This window comes from Primulina eburnea, chromosome 10, assembly GCF_022965805.1.
Source record: "Primulina eburnea isolate SZY01 chromosome 10, ASM2296580v1, whole genome shotgun sequence".
Taxonomy (NCBI): domain Eukaryota; kingdom Viridiplantae; phylum Streptophyta; class Magnoliopsida; order Lamiales; family Gesneriaceae; genus Primulina; species Primulina eburnea.
The window spans coordinates 16,029,733-16,046,533 of NC_133110.1; the positions used below are offsets into that span (position 1 = coordinate 16,029,733).

The following is a 16,801-nucleotide window of genomic DNA, read 5'->3' on the forward strand; positions in this document are numbered from 1 at the left end:
ATGTGAGACGATCTCACGGATCGTATTTATGAGACGGATCTCTTATTTGGATCATTTATGAAAAAATATTACTTTTTATGCTAAGAGTATTACTTTTTATTGTGAATATGGGTAGAGTCGACCCGTCTCATAAATTAAAGTCCGTGAGACGGTCTCACATGAGACCCATTCTTAATGTAATTGATAATACTGGTAGTCAAATGAGTAAAAAATGAGTTGGATGAGACAAAATATACTTTGATCTTAAATAATCATGCACAGCAATGGATGCTGCCTTGGGTGGTGGAACATATCTCAATCTTGTACATGGCAATTGACTCGAACATAAAATGCACAAGACAAATCCTTTAAATAGACGACATACATAACGTATATGGTTGAACAAAACATGACTGGACTATGACACCTGCAAAGCCCTGACTCGTGCTGTCAGTTCCTTAACTTGATTCCTCAGCCGTTCTGGGTTGCAGAAAAAATCAACAAAGACTCGCCTTTGAAGTGCCATCTCTTGGGAATGGTGTTTAACAATCTGCATTTTTAACTCGAAAAAGTCTCATCACATCATACAAAGATAGGCTTTTCAAATGAATGATCTGTCGTATCTGATTTACTGCTTAGCTCTCAAGATTTAATCACGGAAAAATAGGTTGCAACTACAAAAAATGCTAGTTAAATATACCTCATTCTTCTTGCAATGCTCCATTGTCACATCTTCAACCGCAGTTGACAGCTTTGCATTGACCTTCGCCATTTCATCCAGCTCCTTCATTAGTGTCTAGGAAAGAAGAAAAGGGTGGGTGGGTGGGGGGGGGGGGGGAATCAGCAATGAGGCAAAATTGAGAGAGAGAGCGAAAAAAAAAAAGAAGAAAACATCTGCACATTGTACAGAACTTCATTTCCAAGAAATGTACAGATTAGTTCACAACTTACGGGTACACACTGTTGCATTATCACTGTAAAATATAAAACTATGACTCGACATTTTAGAAAGAGGAAAAACAGAAATAAAATACCCAGGGTGTCAGTATTGGTTGGGCAGTTGTAGATGATGCAAATAATAATTGCTGTAGACTTTGGACAAGGGTACACCTGAGATGTTATCAACAGAGGGTCATGAATAAGGTTTTGAGGGCATAAAATGCTAACCAGCATATTGATAAATATTGGAATAAAAGAGGTATCAATAATTTTGGTACATGCAGGATGCAAGACTGATTGTAGGGTTCTTACATTAGTTATTCACATAAAACAGAGGATAGCATAAAGCATTCATCCACTATTGAAAGGCCGCATTTCAAATAGGCAATGACATTTAGATGGTACCTAAAAATCAACAATATTAAATATCCTGACATATTTACCCATGGAGTGTCTCGATTTTAAATAATTGGGTGCCACATAACTGGAGCATTCAATTTGGAGGCCTGTAGCATACCATATATCATAGAGTGCTACACAGGAAAAGAACCAATAATATTTTTAATTTATTGGAAAATGTAGTTAGCTCCGGATGGAGTACTCAATGCTAGGTGACAGCAGTCCAAGGATAACACAGTTAACTTCAGATCAAGTTTTACAAAAGAAGCCTAACTACCAGTAGCTATTTTGGCAGAAAGGCTATGAGTGTCGTCAAGGTCAAACATTATGATACTGGCAAAAGATTAATGGCTGATGATTTAATAAAAAAATGATACGTAATGGATTCTACAAATGGTCATTGAAAGATTGAATACGTGAAAAGAAATAAAAAAAACTTACAATTCGTTAATACATCTGTTTCTGTCCTCAGGAAGAGTATAATCCAAGTCAGATTGCAAAGTCATTAGGTCAGATTGAAGGTTAGATAATTGTTGAACAAGGCCCGGTGCAGACACATATGTTGATAAACCAACTTGAGCATCTGAAATCATGAATTTACATGACTCATCTTGTTTTAGGATTTTAACCAAAATAAAGTAATATGTTCCTCAAAAAGCTATACTTGAATAGATGCTCAAAAGATCTCTAACACCATGGAGAAAAGTATCTCGATCATCCACTGCTCCTTGTTCAGGTACGTCAGACGCAGCTTCAGCTAATGCTATGCAACGGCCCTATTATGATAAAGATTACACATAACTTCAAAAAACAATGTATTAGAGTATGTAAACAATAAGATGGCATTGAGACGGCAATTGTTTTCTATCACTTTTTTGGGGGATATGGCTTTTGGAGATTTCCATATTGGTTTGTCATGAAATTATGAGATAGTGATTACAAGATATATTTTTGAAAATTTATGCTATAAAATGATATTACTGAGTATTATTTAAAAATTAAAATAGGTCCAACTGTTTCAAATACTTGTTGTGTGATGATTGTAGTTTGTAACTGGTCCCCAAAAATACTTTAATAGGTGTATTCCGTTATCCATACCACTCGACCTTTTCCCACTGACAGGTATCCTTGCAGCTCTAGTTCAATAACTTTAAGTAAGGAATAGGCTCCAAGCATAATCTTCTTTTCCAACTGACATGCTATTTTTAAAAATTGATGCCCTGACAGTTGATTAATCAAATGACTAATGAACTGCAAAAGAACAAGAAAAAAGAAGTAAATCAAGACATAAGTTTTTAATTAATTAATATATTGCAAGCATTAAGGAATCAACCCTCCGTATCCATATCAAAAGATGACTTCTATCTTTAATTTACACATTTTTCCAAATGATCTAATGTGAAAGAGATAACAGCAGAACAAAATTTACACATTTTTCCAAATGATCTAATGTGAAGGAGATAACAGCAGAACAAAGGGCATTTCTCACCACACCATGTACAATGACCATAAAATTAAGTTTTAGAGAGGCCATAACCAATCACATCAAATGATATTAACTTTTAGAGAGGCCATAACCAATCACATCAATATTCAATAGAAAGTATGTTTTGGCCGAAAATAATTGTCCTTGTACAAAAGCTACTAAATACATTTCATTTTGGTAAAGGCACCAGAGAAACTGACCAGAAGGTTCATATCAATTCCACTTTATTTTTTTCATCTCAGATTGAAAGCAGAAGGAAAAAATGGTGCAGCCCAATTTTGAGATCAAGTAGTTCTGCTAATAGTCAATGCCTTTTACAAGTTTTCCAGGTTAGATTACACTGGAATGGAACCATCAAATGGCATACAATTATAATTAGTAGCATGCATGAATCAAAACATAAGTACTTTCCTGGTAGGACACTACAAGCACCATAGTAAATTCATTTCATGGTATTAGTTTCGTGCACTGCCAAAAATCAACACGAGCTAAATATTAAAGAATGGTCACACTAATCATATTGCTAAAACAACAATCTTAACAGACAATTATCTTCTAAACAACACATCTAGCCAGTTGAACAAGGAACAGCAACCAAGAAATCAAGGTGCAGTTACACGACTTCTCTGTTTGTACAAAACATGAAAATTATCACAATGGTGCAAAGCATACCGTTTTTTGCCGATTGATATAAAATTCTTGGCGCATAACTTTCAAATCGTAATCCCCTAAATCATTATTGATAAAGAGATACTGTCATTGACAACATTTTAAAACAGTTGATCAAAGAAATAAATTAATACATACCAATTACAAATGCTTCAAGCTAATTGATTTAAGAGAATGATCAATACCTTGCAAGATGTATGTGTCTTGTAACTGAGCTAGCTCCCAGCAAAGATCAGGAATAGTCTGGAAAACAGAGTTTCAGTTAGAAACCAAGGATTATTTGAGACAGAATGCACTTAAAGTAAAAGTTTGGGCCAACTACATAATCTAACTTTCACTTTTTCAACTATTAGAAAGTGAAATCCTAACAACAATTACAACTAAAGTACAACAAGAAGATAACATGTAGTAGGGCGTTAACTGCGACTTGCTGCATATACAAACCTCAGATAATAGCTTCTCTTCTCTGCGATATAAAGTAGAAAGTTCTCCAGCCAGTTCAGCATGTTTTCTCCTACTCAATCAAAAAAAGGATCAAGAGTAAAAACAACAAAAGGTAAAACAAGACTAAGTAGCTGAGTATAGTCAATACTGAATTGATTGCAAACTCATGCCATGGTTTACCATCCTCTCTAGTTTTAACACGCAAGAACAATTTTTAGATCAATGCAATTCTAAACACATTAAATAAAATTACTTTACCAGATTACAGGAAAATAAGAAACTTCGGAGCCCAGTACAATTTGGAATAACAATGTTATAGATCATATTTTTAGATGATGAACCTTTACTTATCCACCACTTAAGTGCCATCATAAACCTAAAACTATATCCCAGATCTACACACAGGTATACGAACATCTAGAGCACCCATTCTCTATATTCACATAACAGATGAAGTAAAAATGAAATACCGTAGACAGATGATACGAGCAGATGAAAATACTAGCAACTTCCAAATTAGCCAAACAACGGGCATTACGAAGGGCAAAGACTCGTCAGTTGAGAGGTAATGAATGGTCCATCACTACTAAAGCATAGTTCTCCTAAAACGTGTTGTTCCATCTTCTTGGTCTTTCATTTTACGATATAATTACAAAACTTTATATTCGAAAATATGTACTTTGGAAGTGTGCAAATTTTGGGAGCACCTAAATTCTCTCCAAGCTTCATTTTTCCATTGTAATTACTGAATGCAATCCAAATATTTTAAAGCACCATTCTTACTGTTTTTAATTTTAATTTTTGGGATCCCATACACAAGTAAGCATGAACAACAAACTGGTTCCATAAAAACTACAGTGTCAAGGTAGAACTTGACTATGATTTAAGAAACCATGTAATTCTTAAATAGAAAAATTATCTAGCAGCTTCCATCAAATAATTATATCTGTAACATAAATTGACCAGAAATATATAACAATGTTACAATAATGTAGCTGTAAGCTGAACTAATATCGACAATAAAATAGTGTAGTATCTATGCTCCCAACATAAAAATTTGCATGACGAGCGATCAAGAAATGGGCAGTCAAGAAACATAATATCTGGAACTTCCAAGTGCTGAGAAGTGGGGCGTTAAATAATAGACTAGTAGTCAGCAGCTCGACATTCTGCAATAAGTCGGAGATCACCCATTGCGAGATGTTGTGACAAAAGGGCACAAAGGCAAGAATAACCTCAACAAGGCAAATATTACACATCAAGCATTTGGATGTCTGCAAATCGAGATACAGGCAACTCTCAAAAGTTTGAAGCTAGAGATAATCTAAACTCTGAAGTCCAAAGTTGAAGGAGGGGGACTCAATCGTGAAGTATGTTTGAGGAGGCAGTATGAACTAACAAGTGAGCCTGGACTGAGCAGGTAGAAGCCCAGAAAGCATACCACAAGCAATTGGTCTGCTCAACATGATCACAATGGTAATTCAAACCGCACAAGAAGTCAGAAATTTGCAGGTCGGAAGCATGCAATTGGGATTGAGCAGACCAAAGTCTCAACTCGTGAGAGCAGTCCATGCTCTGGAGACAGCCCAAAGTTTGCACAGTTGATCGGAAGCTAAAAAACTATAAAAACGGCCCCGAGATGAGAATTTTAAGGGAACAAGATAAACAATAGAGACAAGAGTAATAGTAAAGATGATGTCACTGTAAACCAACACACTGATATTAAATGCTATACACCCTGTTTCAGTTACGCTCAGCTTATTTTAAGCAATTATATTTTAGTAATGATATTTGTACAGGTTGAGCTCACGACTCATCTTTTTCCCACAAATATGCATGAATTTCCAATCACCTTGGGGAGAGCAAAGTTAGGTCACGAGGATTTCATCGAGCTACTAGACAGTAGAATGAAAACTCAACACATTATCTATGGTCATTGGTAAAAGTATGATCGGGGAAAAAATCATTTATTACAATAATAGTAACTCGGACCATGTAGCCTTCACATTAGCCAGATATATGAAATGTGTTTGGAAACAAATTATAAACCATTAGGATCTGACACCCCCTCCCACCGGCTCTCTCCTTCTCTACTTTACAAGAGAAATTTCATTCACATTCCAATTATCCTACCGGCAGATGACACCTAAAGTTCCACCAATAATATAGTGATTTTCATGTTCTAATTGCTAAGTTGGATTCAAAGAACTGGTTGCATGATGGCTAAGACCACTTTTAATTTCAATGAGAAACACAACATAATAAAATAAGAGGATGGGCACAATAATTTCTGATCGAAAAAAAAAAGAATAACAAATATTTTTTGGAAAGCAATGATGAACGAACACATCATGAAAAAACTCTGCATTAGTACTACCGAAGAGAATGAAGGTCGAGGTGGATATGAGCATCATCTGATGTCACTTGAGCTTTAAGCGTCGTGAGAATGGCTTGCTGCTTGGCATTCTCAACTTGAGCTTCTACCCATTGCCTTTCACTTGTTCCAAATCTATAACAAGAACCGACACATAAGTAACTGGGAGATACGCGCTCAAACTAATGAAACATGACAACTGATCTCTTGACAAAGCATAGAAGATGTATATCTCAATAAAATGGTATATCGCATTATAACTCAACAATCCAGGTCAACCTCAACAAATGCAATAAAAATTAATCGAGGTAAGAGAAGTGGAGCATAGGATATGATTTAGGCTCTATTCATTTGGATTTTCCAGTGCAGAGTTCTCTACTCGAAAGTTCTAAATCTACATTGAAAAGCCCAACATCCTTTTGTTTTCATTCTCCATTGAAATCAAATTTCTATGCTCAAGCACCACATCAATTCCAAAACCCAAAATTCATCCAGCATCTATTTTCAAATACTGGACAATTTTTGAAATAATTTAGTATGTTAAAATCTATAATAATTAAGTTTCAACTGTAGTTAAGTTAAATAAGATTTGACAATAACTAATTGGCTTCCCCTTTCAGCAATAAAGTTTTCCAAAGAGTTTTATATTTTTTGCATAATTTGAATTGCTGTGGGAACGTAAATTTCAAAACATATAAAAAAGCGATGTTAATGAATATATGAAGAACATCAAAGAGTATAATGAATACTACACATGATTTTGTTTCGAGTTATTTAACTGAAATATGAACGAGCTAATGATTATATATCATATCAGAAGCTACTCAAGTTGAAAATTATGTGGATTTATTACGTATGTCTATTAATATTGGACAACTGTAATTATAAGAAGGCATTGGTGTTATAGTTCAATAATTTAAAATGTATATGGGAATTAAAACTGTCCTAAAAACAAATGTAATCCGAAGGTTAGCTCTTAAAAAATAATTTAAATACATTCATAAAACATCTTAAACGTTTTACAACACATTTTAAAAAAATGTTGAATTGAATGTAGAAACAACCTTGCCAAAACAACATTTTAACTTTTAAATTCAAATATCATACCTCAATTGATTCAAATATACACATATAATTTATTAAAAAAATATCTACACACATAATGCATTTTTTCAAGGCTTAGGATAGTTGATATTATTTACTAAAAGATACTGAAACGGTTGAAGGACATTGGGTAAACTACTGCCTTTATAATCACTGCCAAGATAGCTTACAATTCAACTATCCAATAATGACTGAGATGAATTTTGTTGTGTTTCAAACTTATCAAGTCAGCAGATACAAATCAAAATAAAAGTCAGACATCTGACTGTTCGAAAATAAAGTCACATACATGGATCGAAGTCGCTGCAGTTCAGAAACGCGTTGATGCTGTGTATTTTCCAAATCTGGTCAATGAGTAGAAGACGAGAAATGAAGAGGAAACAGAACAGTAAAATTAATTTCTTAATCATAAAAAAAATTTGGGATGTTTTGGCATGACCAATATCTACTATGCATCACTGTCACTAAGCATTGAGAAATTAAACATATGAACGGACTGCTTCGTATGAACTTGAAGAATAAAGATTAAAACTTATCAGTTTTTGTAACACGACAGAGAATCAGCCATATAGGAAGTCACAATGAAGCCATCATTGTTTTATTATTGGAACTATGAGTTTTTCTTCAAAGTCAAGATTCTGAACAAAAGGACAAGAATCCCCAAGTCGAGTCCAAAGAACGTTTGGGAACTGCCGATAATGAGTGGACTGTGGATGATAAGGATTTTTGTTTTCTGTAGAAAAGAGTAAGATCTTTCATACCCGCACAAAATATATAGCAAATTCAGGGCATTATACAGAGATTGATATGATTCAAATCCCGATGAATATTGATGAGGAACTGCACAATCAAAGTGGAGGGCAATAATTTTTAAAGAAATGAAGTCCCTTTAAGTAATGATACTTGGGATATTGTTATTTACCAAAAGGGAAGAATTTGGTGGACATTTAATGAGTGTTCATTGTTCAAAGTGAAACAGGGAACTGATGGTAGTTGAACATAACAAGGCAAGTGCCTGAAGTTTTATGCAGACAAACGGAAAATACTATGAGAAAACCTTTGCTCCTCCGACCGTTAAATCCCATCCATGTTTTATTAATTCTTCCTGAAAATCCGTGGCAAATCTCGAATGTAAGTTACATCTGTCTTTCTTAATTTTTCATTTGGGGAAAAGAAACAAATTTAGTTCAAAGTGACCAATTCCAAAGAGCAGAAGCATTATTTTAAAGCACTGAAAGGTAAGAAAAGAAGATAGAAACACACATAAACAGGTTCAACATACAAATGCAGCCATCAAAATCTATCCCTTGTGAAAGCATGTGTGATTGTGTGGGAGAAGGAGGTACCCCGTACTAAGACTTTCGAAGTCTCATTGAGATTCATCCATGAACATTTAGATTTTCCCTCCTCAGCCACTAATCTGTAAGGGCCCTAGAAACACGATGTGATTACCAAACAAAAAAATGTTAAATTAAATATCTTTAGACATCACATTCATATGCAAATGGATCACCCTCAATCATTTTAAACAAACAGTACTGACATGTTTTATGCTCTCGAAAGTATGGGTAAAGATGATATACGTTCATATTACAATTAGAAGTCGCCAACAAAACCGTAAACAAAGAGAAAGATATGAAATCCTGGCTGTCTTGCCAACAGAGTTACAATATCTTACAACATATCCAATACCAGAGCTCACTTATCTACACCAAACAAAGAACCATATACACGCATGTGTAAGAATCAGCTGAATCCTTGTGTACATTGACTCCTTCGCATATATTTTAATAAAGATGGAACTAAACTAAATTGTGTTTAAGATTCATTTGCTTGAACTGGCATTGATAAGAGAGATTCAGTATAGCTAGCATTACAGTCTCTCAGCACGGAGTAGGAAAGAATCCGTACAAGAGTAGGCTACTTTTCTTGAATACATAAGGGAGTATGAAAGAATCCATAAAAAACCAGATTGCTTTTCACGAATATACATAAGAGACTTAAGAGAGTAAGAAAGAATCCATAAAAGATAGAATCCTTTCATGAATATACATAAGAGATCAGTTTGGGCCTCAAATGTACCTCATCTTTTATTTTCTTGATAACACATGCACATAAATGAACCCAACTGGTCCCAAATCTTAATAAGACTTTTGGAGCTACATTTGGCTTTAAAAATCAGGACTTCACATTTCTTTTTACTGTACTGCTGATTGATTAGTATGATTACCGCATTACACTTAACAGAATGCAAAAAATTCGGTATTGCTTGTTTTTGTTTCTGGGAAACAATTATTCATCAACCAAAATAAAAACAAACACTATAATCCATTTTCATACTCTCTCAACCAAAACATATTCTACATCCTTTTCACATCTGCTAGCATAATCAACACTTTCAACTAAACTTTTCACCACTTTCCTGAAAAACTCTACTATATTATTATTAATTATTATCATATTATTACAACCCAAAATATAATAATTCAAAATTTGTATATACTTAAACCGATAATTCCTTACATCATTTGAAATCTATATCAACAATTTTACTCCCCAAAAAAACATCAAATATATGTTTTATTTATTCAAAATATTTACTGAAACTCCAAAAACAAAACCAAGCAAGCCCTTTGTAATTCCTAACATTTACAGTAACCTTCTCAGTCTCAGGGACAAAGAGTTCCCAATTCAGTTAGAATCACAGCACCACAATTAAACACCCTCTTCTCAAAAGCATACTTGGAAGGTAACCAATGTTCACTGAAAACTGCTGTCCAGCTCAAGGTTATGCAGTAAACTTCTGAGACTCGGATATAACTGTAGATCATGTACAAGGATGCTTCTGGATTGAAATGATGAGATAATCACTATAATGAAATCAATTCGTACATTTATAAACTAGTGGTCAGATTTGAGTTTACTTTTCATTTGAGTTGATAATAATTGATTTAAGTTTAAATTTAGCATTTTATCTCCAATGCATCTCTTACACAGTGCAAGGTTCTTTTAGTCCAACTCCAACTTATTATTTAAATATATAGATATGGCACTTTTATCATCTTTAATTTAAAATCATTGAAAATAAAATAATGAAATAAGATGTTATATGGGAGAAATAAGGTCACAGAAAGGCAAACATGAAAGTCAAGATTAATTGAAAATCGAAAAATCAAGTTCAAGCTAATGTTTGCATGAGCGTGTGAGTCCAGAATGATTGGACATGAAAAAATGATAATCTGCTAAATGTTTCAAGCAAACACCGGTAAATAACGAAGGCACACACAAAGTTCTCACAAGCACATTAGGTCGGGATAGATTTCTCTGTTGGACATATTAAGAACATGAAGAATTGACACCTCAAAAACATGTTTAGCTGCGAGCTAATAATCAAACATTCAGCCAAACAATGCTGTTGCAAGAACAGGACAAATAAACAAAACAGATGACCGAAAAAACAAAAATCGATACATGTTTGCTCATGAAGAATGGGGCAAACATCATTTGCTCATTAATATACGGGCTATTGCGCGGTTTAAAAGATTTAAGATGTGCAATTATCATCAGTTATGGTACAGTGGCAATTGCTTAGTTATGCACATGCTATCAGAGTGAAGGTTCTCAGTCTGGTTTCTATGGATTGCACATAGTTGTTAGGACAAGAATTGTAGAACAATTACCATCATAATTCTTTTGTGACTATTACGGCACAACAATGAAAACATTGACAATACGATCTACCAGATTCGACTTACACCATTATCATTAGTTACAAAATTTGGAAAAGTGGCATGAACCTAGCTTTAGACTAGTCATTTTACAAGCACCAATGTTTGAACCAATGAGATTATTATTGCTTTAAAGAAGTATGTAACCATACCGTGTCCAGTTGCTTGGTGAACCATTGATTTAACTGTTCCATGCAAGAGGAATCCACAACCAAGTACGGATGAAAATCAGTGTAAGTCAAGTAGATTCCATTTTCTGAATGCAGAGAATATCAGGTAACTGATAAATAAATTAAGAATCATTATTAAATATCACATAAACCTACATTCAAACCATGCTAGCCATTTCCTATTTTCCCAATGTTACACTCCAAAATTTAAATCCCACTTCCAGCGCGTTTGTTTTCATACTTCTTAATAAGAAACATGTCACCTATATTTAACAAGAAAATTTTGAAGTACAGGAAAGGTTTTGATTCATTATCTTACTAATTAAAACCTAATTTTTATGAGCTTTATACCGTCCTTGTTGCTTTCGACTATAAAATTAATCTCACAATTATTTTATTAGTATATCTTAGGGGAAGGAGGAAACACAATACCATCTCCTGAATGATAGTGAGCCAACTCTTGAGCAGTAGAAGCCATCCGTCCTAAGACTGCATTCATCTAATCAAATTCAAAATCAGGATAGTTGTGAAAGTGTAAACGAAAAAAGAAAAGATAACTTTACAATTATTTCTATCTGGAAACATTAATATGTATTGCAAATGACTAATTCTTGACCCCTCTTGATTTCTAAGTCAGGACCTGCTTGGAAATAATAAATAAAACCAATGCATAGCCGGGTGTGTATGCTGTGGAAATGAACTTGGTCGAGCTAACACAAAGCTACAAAAGTTGGTGTACCTATGTGAACATCATCTAGATTCAAAGTAAAATAAATTCATGATACTTTTGCAAAAAAGGATCAATATTGGATCCACCTTTCCTAACTGACTGACACTTGCATAAATGATTTAGCTCCATTCAAAACACTCTCGAATCAAGAAATCCTAGATTGAGCCTAAATTGAGAACACAGATTTACTTTTTTAAGTTCAATCAAAGCATGAATTGAAGCTCAAGCACAAAACTGAAATATATATACATACATATATATACTTGCATAATCACTATTAAGCTCAGTTGTTCGCAAGTTTCAGCATATCATTTAAGCTAGAAACATAGTCCTCAATTCCACAGGAAGCGTTGGATGTAAAGGCCAGATCTGACTTGTTTGAGACTAAGAAACTACCCCCCTTACATCTCTCAACATAAATATGCAAATACTCACTGAAATTAACAAGTCAAAGTTCAAAAACCACCAACACTCGAACGAACGTTTGGAAGGAGGATGGACTGTAAGGTTTTGATATACTAACTAGCAAATAAAATGTTCCATAAATGGACTCTGGACCCAATTGTCAAGCTATAAGTGCTGCCAAGAACATTTAAAAGGGACATTTGACAGATCAACCATGAGAAGGAACAAACATGAGGACTTGTTTTCAAGTTGGCGGAGGGATTTGTTGAAAGAATTTTATATATTTTATCTTCTTATCTGCTTCATTCCAACACAGAAGTAAGATCTCATCGTACTGCACTTATTTTCGTATATGCTCGAGTTAAAACCCAAGAAAAAATATAAACCACACTCCACAGAACAACCTACCAAGCTACTCGATCGCGTTTTTTAATTAAACTCTATTTATGTCATATATCATATGTAGATAACAAATAGGTATTAAAAAATTAAAGTCACAGACCCCATATATGCACAAATATCGATTTTTGCTTAACTTCTGGCAAAGTAAAGAATTTAAAAATGATCGTTCACATTTAAAATTACAGAATTGAAAAGGGCATTTAGCATACCTCCAAATTCCTTGCTGAAAGGCTATCATCTATGGTAGTCAGTTGTCCATTGGCAGTGGAGGTTGCAGAAACTCGTGCTCTTCGACCATGAATTAGTGCTGAAGCCTGCTCAGTGAGCATATCATTTTGAAATTGCAGATGATGTAGCTGTTTCTGTAACTCCGAGGCTTCAGATTTTGCTGCTAATGTAGCATCACTGGACATAAATACAGCAACCGTTAACTTCACAAAGTAGCAAAATGCACCATAATCAATTTAAAGCTTAAATTCTAGTCAATTATAGCAACCAATTGTCTTCCATTTATTTCTGTTGCTAAACAGTGAGATAAACCTAAAGTAAACTGAATTAAGGAAAAGAAAAGAATTAATTATTTACGATAAAGTAAAGGGCCTTGCAATCACTCCCTTGTACCAATTTTTTCTTCCTCCTACATAATCTTTTCTTCATCCTACTGGCTATCATTCTCCCAGTGATTTTGACAAATCTTTAAACTTTGAAAGCAACTGGTTCAGATGTCAAAGTGTAGTAGTATACATTATCTAATACGGTAAAAACATTACTAGAGAGTTGCAATAACATCAAAGTAAACATTACTAGAGGGTTGCAATGACGTCGAAGTATGCATTATACACGACACAGTTCGAGATAATTCAGAATGATCTGCTCAGAATCAATCTATAGAATCATGAAACTTGCTTACACACTACATGTAAGTTTTAAGTTTCTTAACTTTAATACAATAATTTGAAAATTCAAGCAGGGATTAGTGGTATAACCTTAATTAAGGGGTATACAAAATTATAAAGACTCCTCTAGAAAATCACTGACATTCATCAAGGACAAGTCAATACCTAAGTGAATGAAATAGAAGCTATGACCCATACTAATAAAATCAACCTCCATTCAAACAAAAGAATTATATTAACAGAGCAATTTGGTAAACTTCCATAAGAATATGCAGTCATAAGTTTCAGAAGTACCTACAACATAACCATCCTTTATTATGAGTAACGAGCAAAGACAACACACGAGAATACCACCCACTAACTTAGGTCTTAGATATAAGTTCAAGTTAGCATCAAACCTTGAAATGCTAGAGTTAAAAATGCAAGCAGGATTGATCCCATTTCACTCTTTTGTTTGAAATATATTAATCAAGATTGAGTTGGACCATAATTTCCTCTGTTTAACAACCAAGCACAGAAATTCCTCTCTTTTAGTGCTTATTTAGTGTAAAAAACAATTTAATCCTTTGTTCCTTAACCCAATCGGCACACATCAATCACACCCAATGAAATTTAATTCTAACCCCATTCTCATCTTCATAATTTAATTAAATCCTACTACTCCACAATCATAATGGTACATTTTATGGTATGCTTGTGAAACAATAAGCTTAATAATTAGAGATTTACGACTCACACACTTTGAAGGGATGTCATATATCCCTAGAATTGATGACTCGACCAGATCTCTAGAAAATCATATGCATTGTTAGAAAGTGTGTTTCTAAGGAATACATATGCAATTCATCCAACTGGGAATGGATGCATAGCTTTTGAGGTTATATAGAGTTTCAAGAAAACAATACTTTATATTCAATGGTGTGCACATAAAATGATCGTGTACTCCAAGCTAGCTCTGGCCACTAGGTTTATCAATACATATCTTACATCTTTATGGCACATTGATGGATTTTTAGGTCTACTGGAACAAGATTCTAAATGTATTTAGTCAAATGAGTTTAATCAGGTGACAGTTAACCAACGTCTAAGAAGCAAAAAAGGAAGAACAAAAAAATTGCTTCCTAAAACTGCAAAGGTTGTGATTCTACTACTACAAAGACAGTACAAGTGAGCCTAAGAGATCATGCAAAACAGCAATTACACAGCGCTCTTACAGAGGAACTAACTTCCAGTGGATGATTTAATTACCAAAGAAATACAATATGATTCAGAGCTAAACATATTAATGGAAATTGTGGTATAGGAAAATTAAATTTACAGATAATCAGGATCGGTGAAATTAACAATTACCGAATTTCTTTCAATCCCTCTTCAGTTCCAAAAACTGCCTCCTGGTTGTCTCTCCTTGCTGAAAATGCTGAAATGCTGTCATAAGCTAAGTCTAAATCTTCTCCCTGATGATATAAAAGCACACATTTGCTGAAAATAGACCATGAAAAATAACAAATATATACGGGCATGCGACCATTTTGGGCAATCCAATATTCATCAACAAATAGGAGAAGCAAAGGATGGTAATAGGAAAAAAGGCACAACCACAACCAAGATTACCACCTAAAAAAAATAGAAGCAACAGGGTCAATTCTTAATCCTAATGTCAGATCCCACCTGACTTGAGCTAAATGTGAACTCAGAAAACTTGATCCGAGTCAGGAGCTGTAAAATATCAGTCCTTAAGACAGTTGGAATAATCCTGGTAGCTACATTCTCCTAACTCCTCACAAATGCTAAAGTGTGGACTATGGAGCAGCACATTTGGCAAAATGTGAAATATTTCAATGGGTGTCATTTAGACAGCTCATATAAATAAATAGTGCAAAATTTATGTCATCAAAGTATGATGCTTTAATCTGACTTATCGGTTCAAAGTTAGAAGATTTGGAATCAACCAATTCGCAAAATTCATGAGAATACCTCTAAAAGCTTCCCTTCCTGCAGAAACTGCTCGTACCTGGACGTAAAGGTGGGATAATCATTGACCACTAAATTATAAATACAGCAAGAAAAAAGTTTACAAAACAATTTCACATTAACAGCAAAGCATGGTTGAAACATGTAACCAAACAAAAAGAGACCACAAACTTCAAAAGGTTGGCAACTCTTTAATATGAGTTCCCACACAAAACGATCAAATGTCACACAAGCCACCCAAAAATTCCTAACCGGAGAACACATCTTAGTTTAGACCACAAACTTAGGAACCCAGCAATAAAGTGCCGCCTTTTCTTCAACCAAGTAAATTGAAAGCATCACTTCAAGAGCAGTATAATGAACGAATGAACAGATCTAGGATAGAAAGTGGGCGGGAGAGTTACTGAGAAAGCTCGGAAGGGGAGAGGACGTTGGATGGGCGAAGGCTAGAGCACAGCCACTCGAGTACGGGTCGAACGTCGTCATATTGGAAAGGCCATTCAAAGCTATCGGAGTCCAATAAATGGTGTCCTTCGTATCCCAACTCTCCAAACAACTCGCACAGCCGCGCGCCGCCCATCTTTGGGCGAGTAATTACCGGTTGCTTGAGCAGATCCGAACGTGATCCGGAGCGGTTCAGACAAATTGTGCTCGTTCTTCGCGAATTTATTACTCCGTTCCGCTGAAATCAGAGATTGGTGAATGGAACTTTTGCAGCCGGCCAGGCATCGTAGATTTCAAAAACTAATCTCCCATTTGTCAGAGAGGGAAATACAAGGTTGTGTTTTCAGAACCGCCGGTTCAATGGATCAAACTTCCAAAAAACAAATTAATTACAAACAATTCAGGCTAAATTTCTGAAAAATCTTTTAACTCATCTTTGAATTAAAATTCAGTTCATCGCCACAATTTTTTAAGATTTAATACCTTAGATGATATAATTTTGGTTTTAACTCACTCTAACCCAAAGTTAAAATTTTACCCTTTTAATATTTAAAAATAATAATTTTATTCACAAAAATTACACATATCTTCTTCATCTAAAATATAATTTTAAAATATTTTATTTCTCGATTATCATAAAATAAAAATAAATACTTATTTT

At 34.4% G+C, this 16,801-nt stretch overlaps 1 protein-coding gene across 1 annotated transcript; it reads right to left on the reverse strand.

The window, feature by feature from the left end:
• Positions 1-216: 216 nt before the first annotated feature.
• LOC140803157 (AUGMIN subunit 3) lies at positions 217-16,514 on the reverse strand. The gene is made up of 18 exons (XM_073158868.1): positions 16,101-16,514; positions 15,700-15,736; positions 15,076-15,179; positions 13,039-13,234; positions 11,725-11,791; positions 11,275-11,378; positions 8,741-8,825; positions 7,684-7,738; positions 6,294-6,425; positions 3,917-3,986; positions 3,658-3,715; positions 3,476-3,531; positions 2,416-2,568; positions 1,982-2,093; positions 1,759-1,900; positions 1,014-1,089; positions 680-775; positions 217-529 (listed from the first exon to the last, which is right to left on the reverse strand). Exons 1-18 carry the CDS (start codon positions 16,274-16,276, stop codon positions 398-400), a joined length of 1,851 nt encoding a protein of 616 aa, XP_073014969.1. The 5' UTR covers positions 16,277-16,514; the 3' UTR covers positions 217-397.
• Between the last annotated feature and the right edge of the window lie 287 nt (positions 16,515-16,801).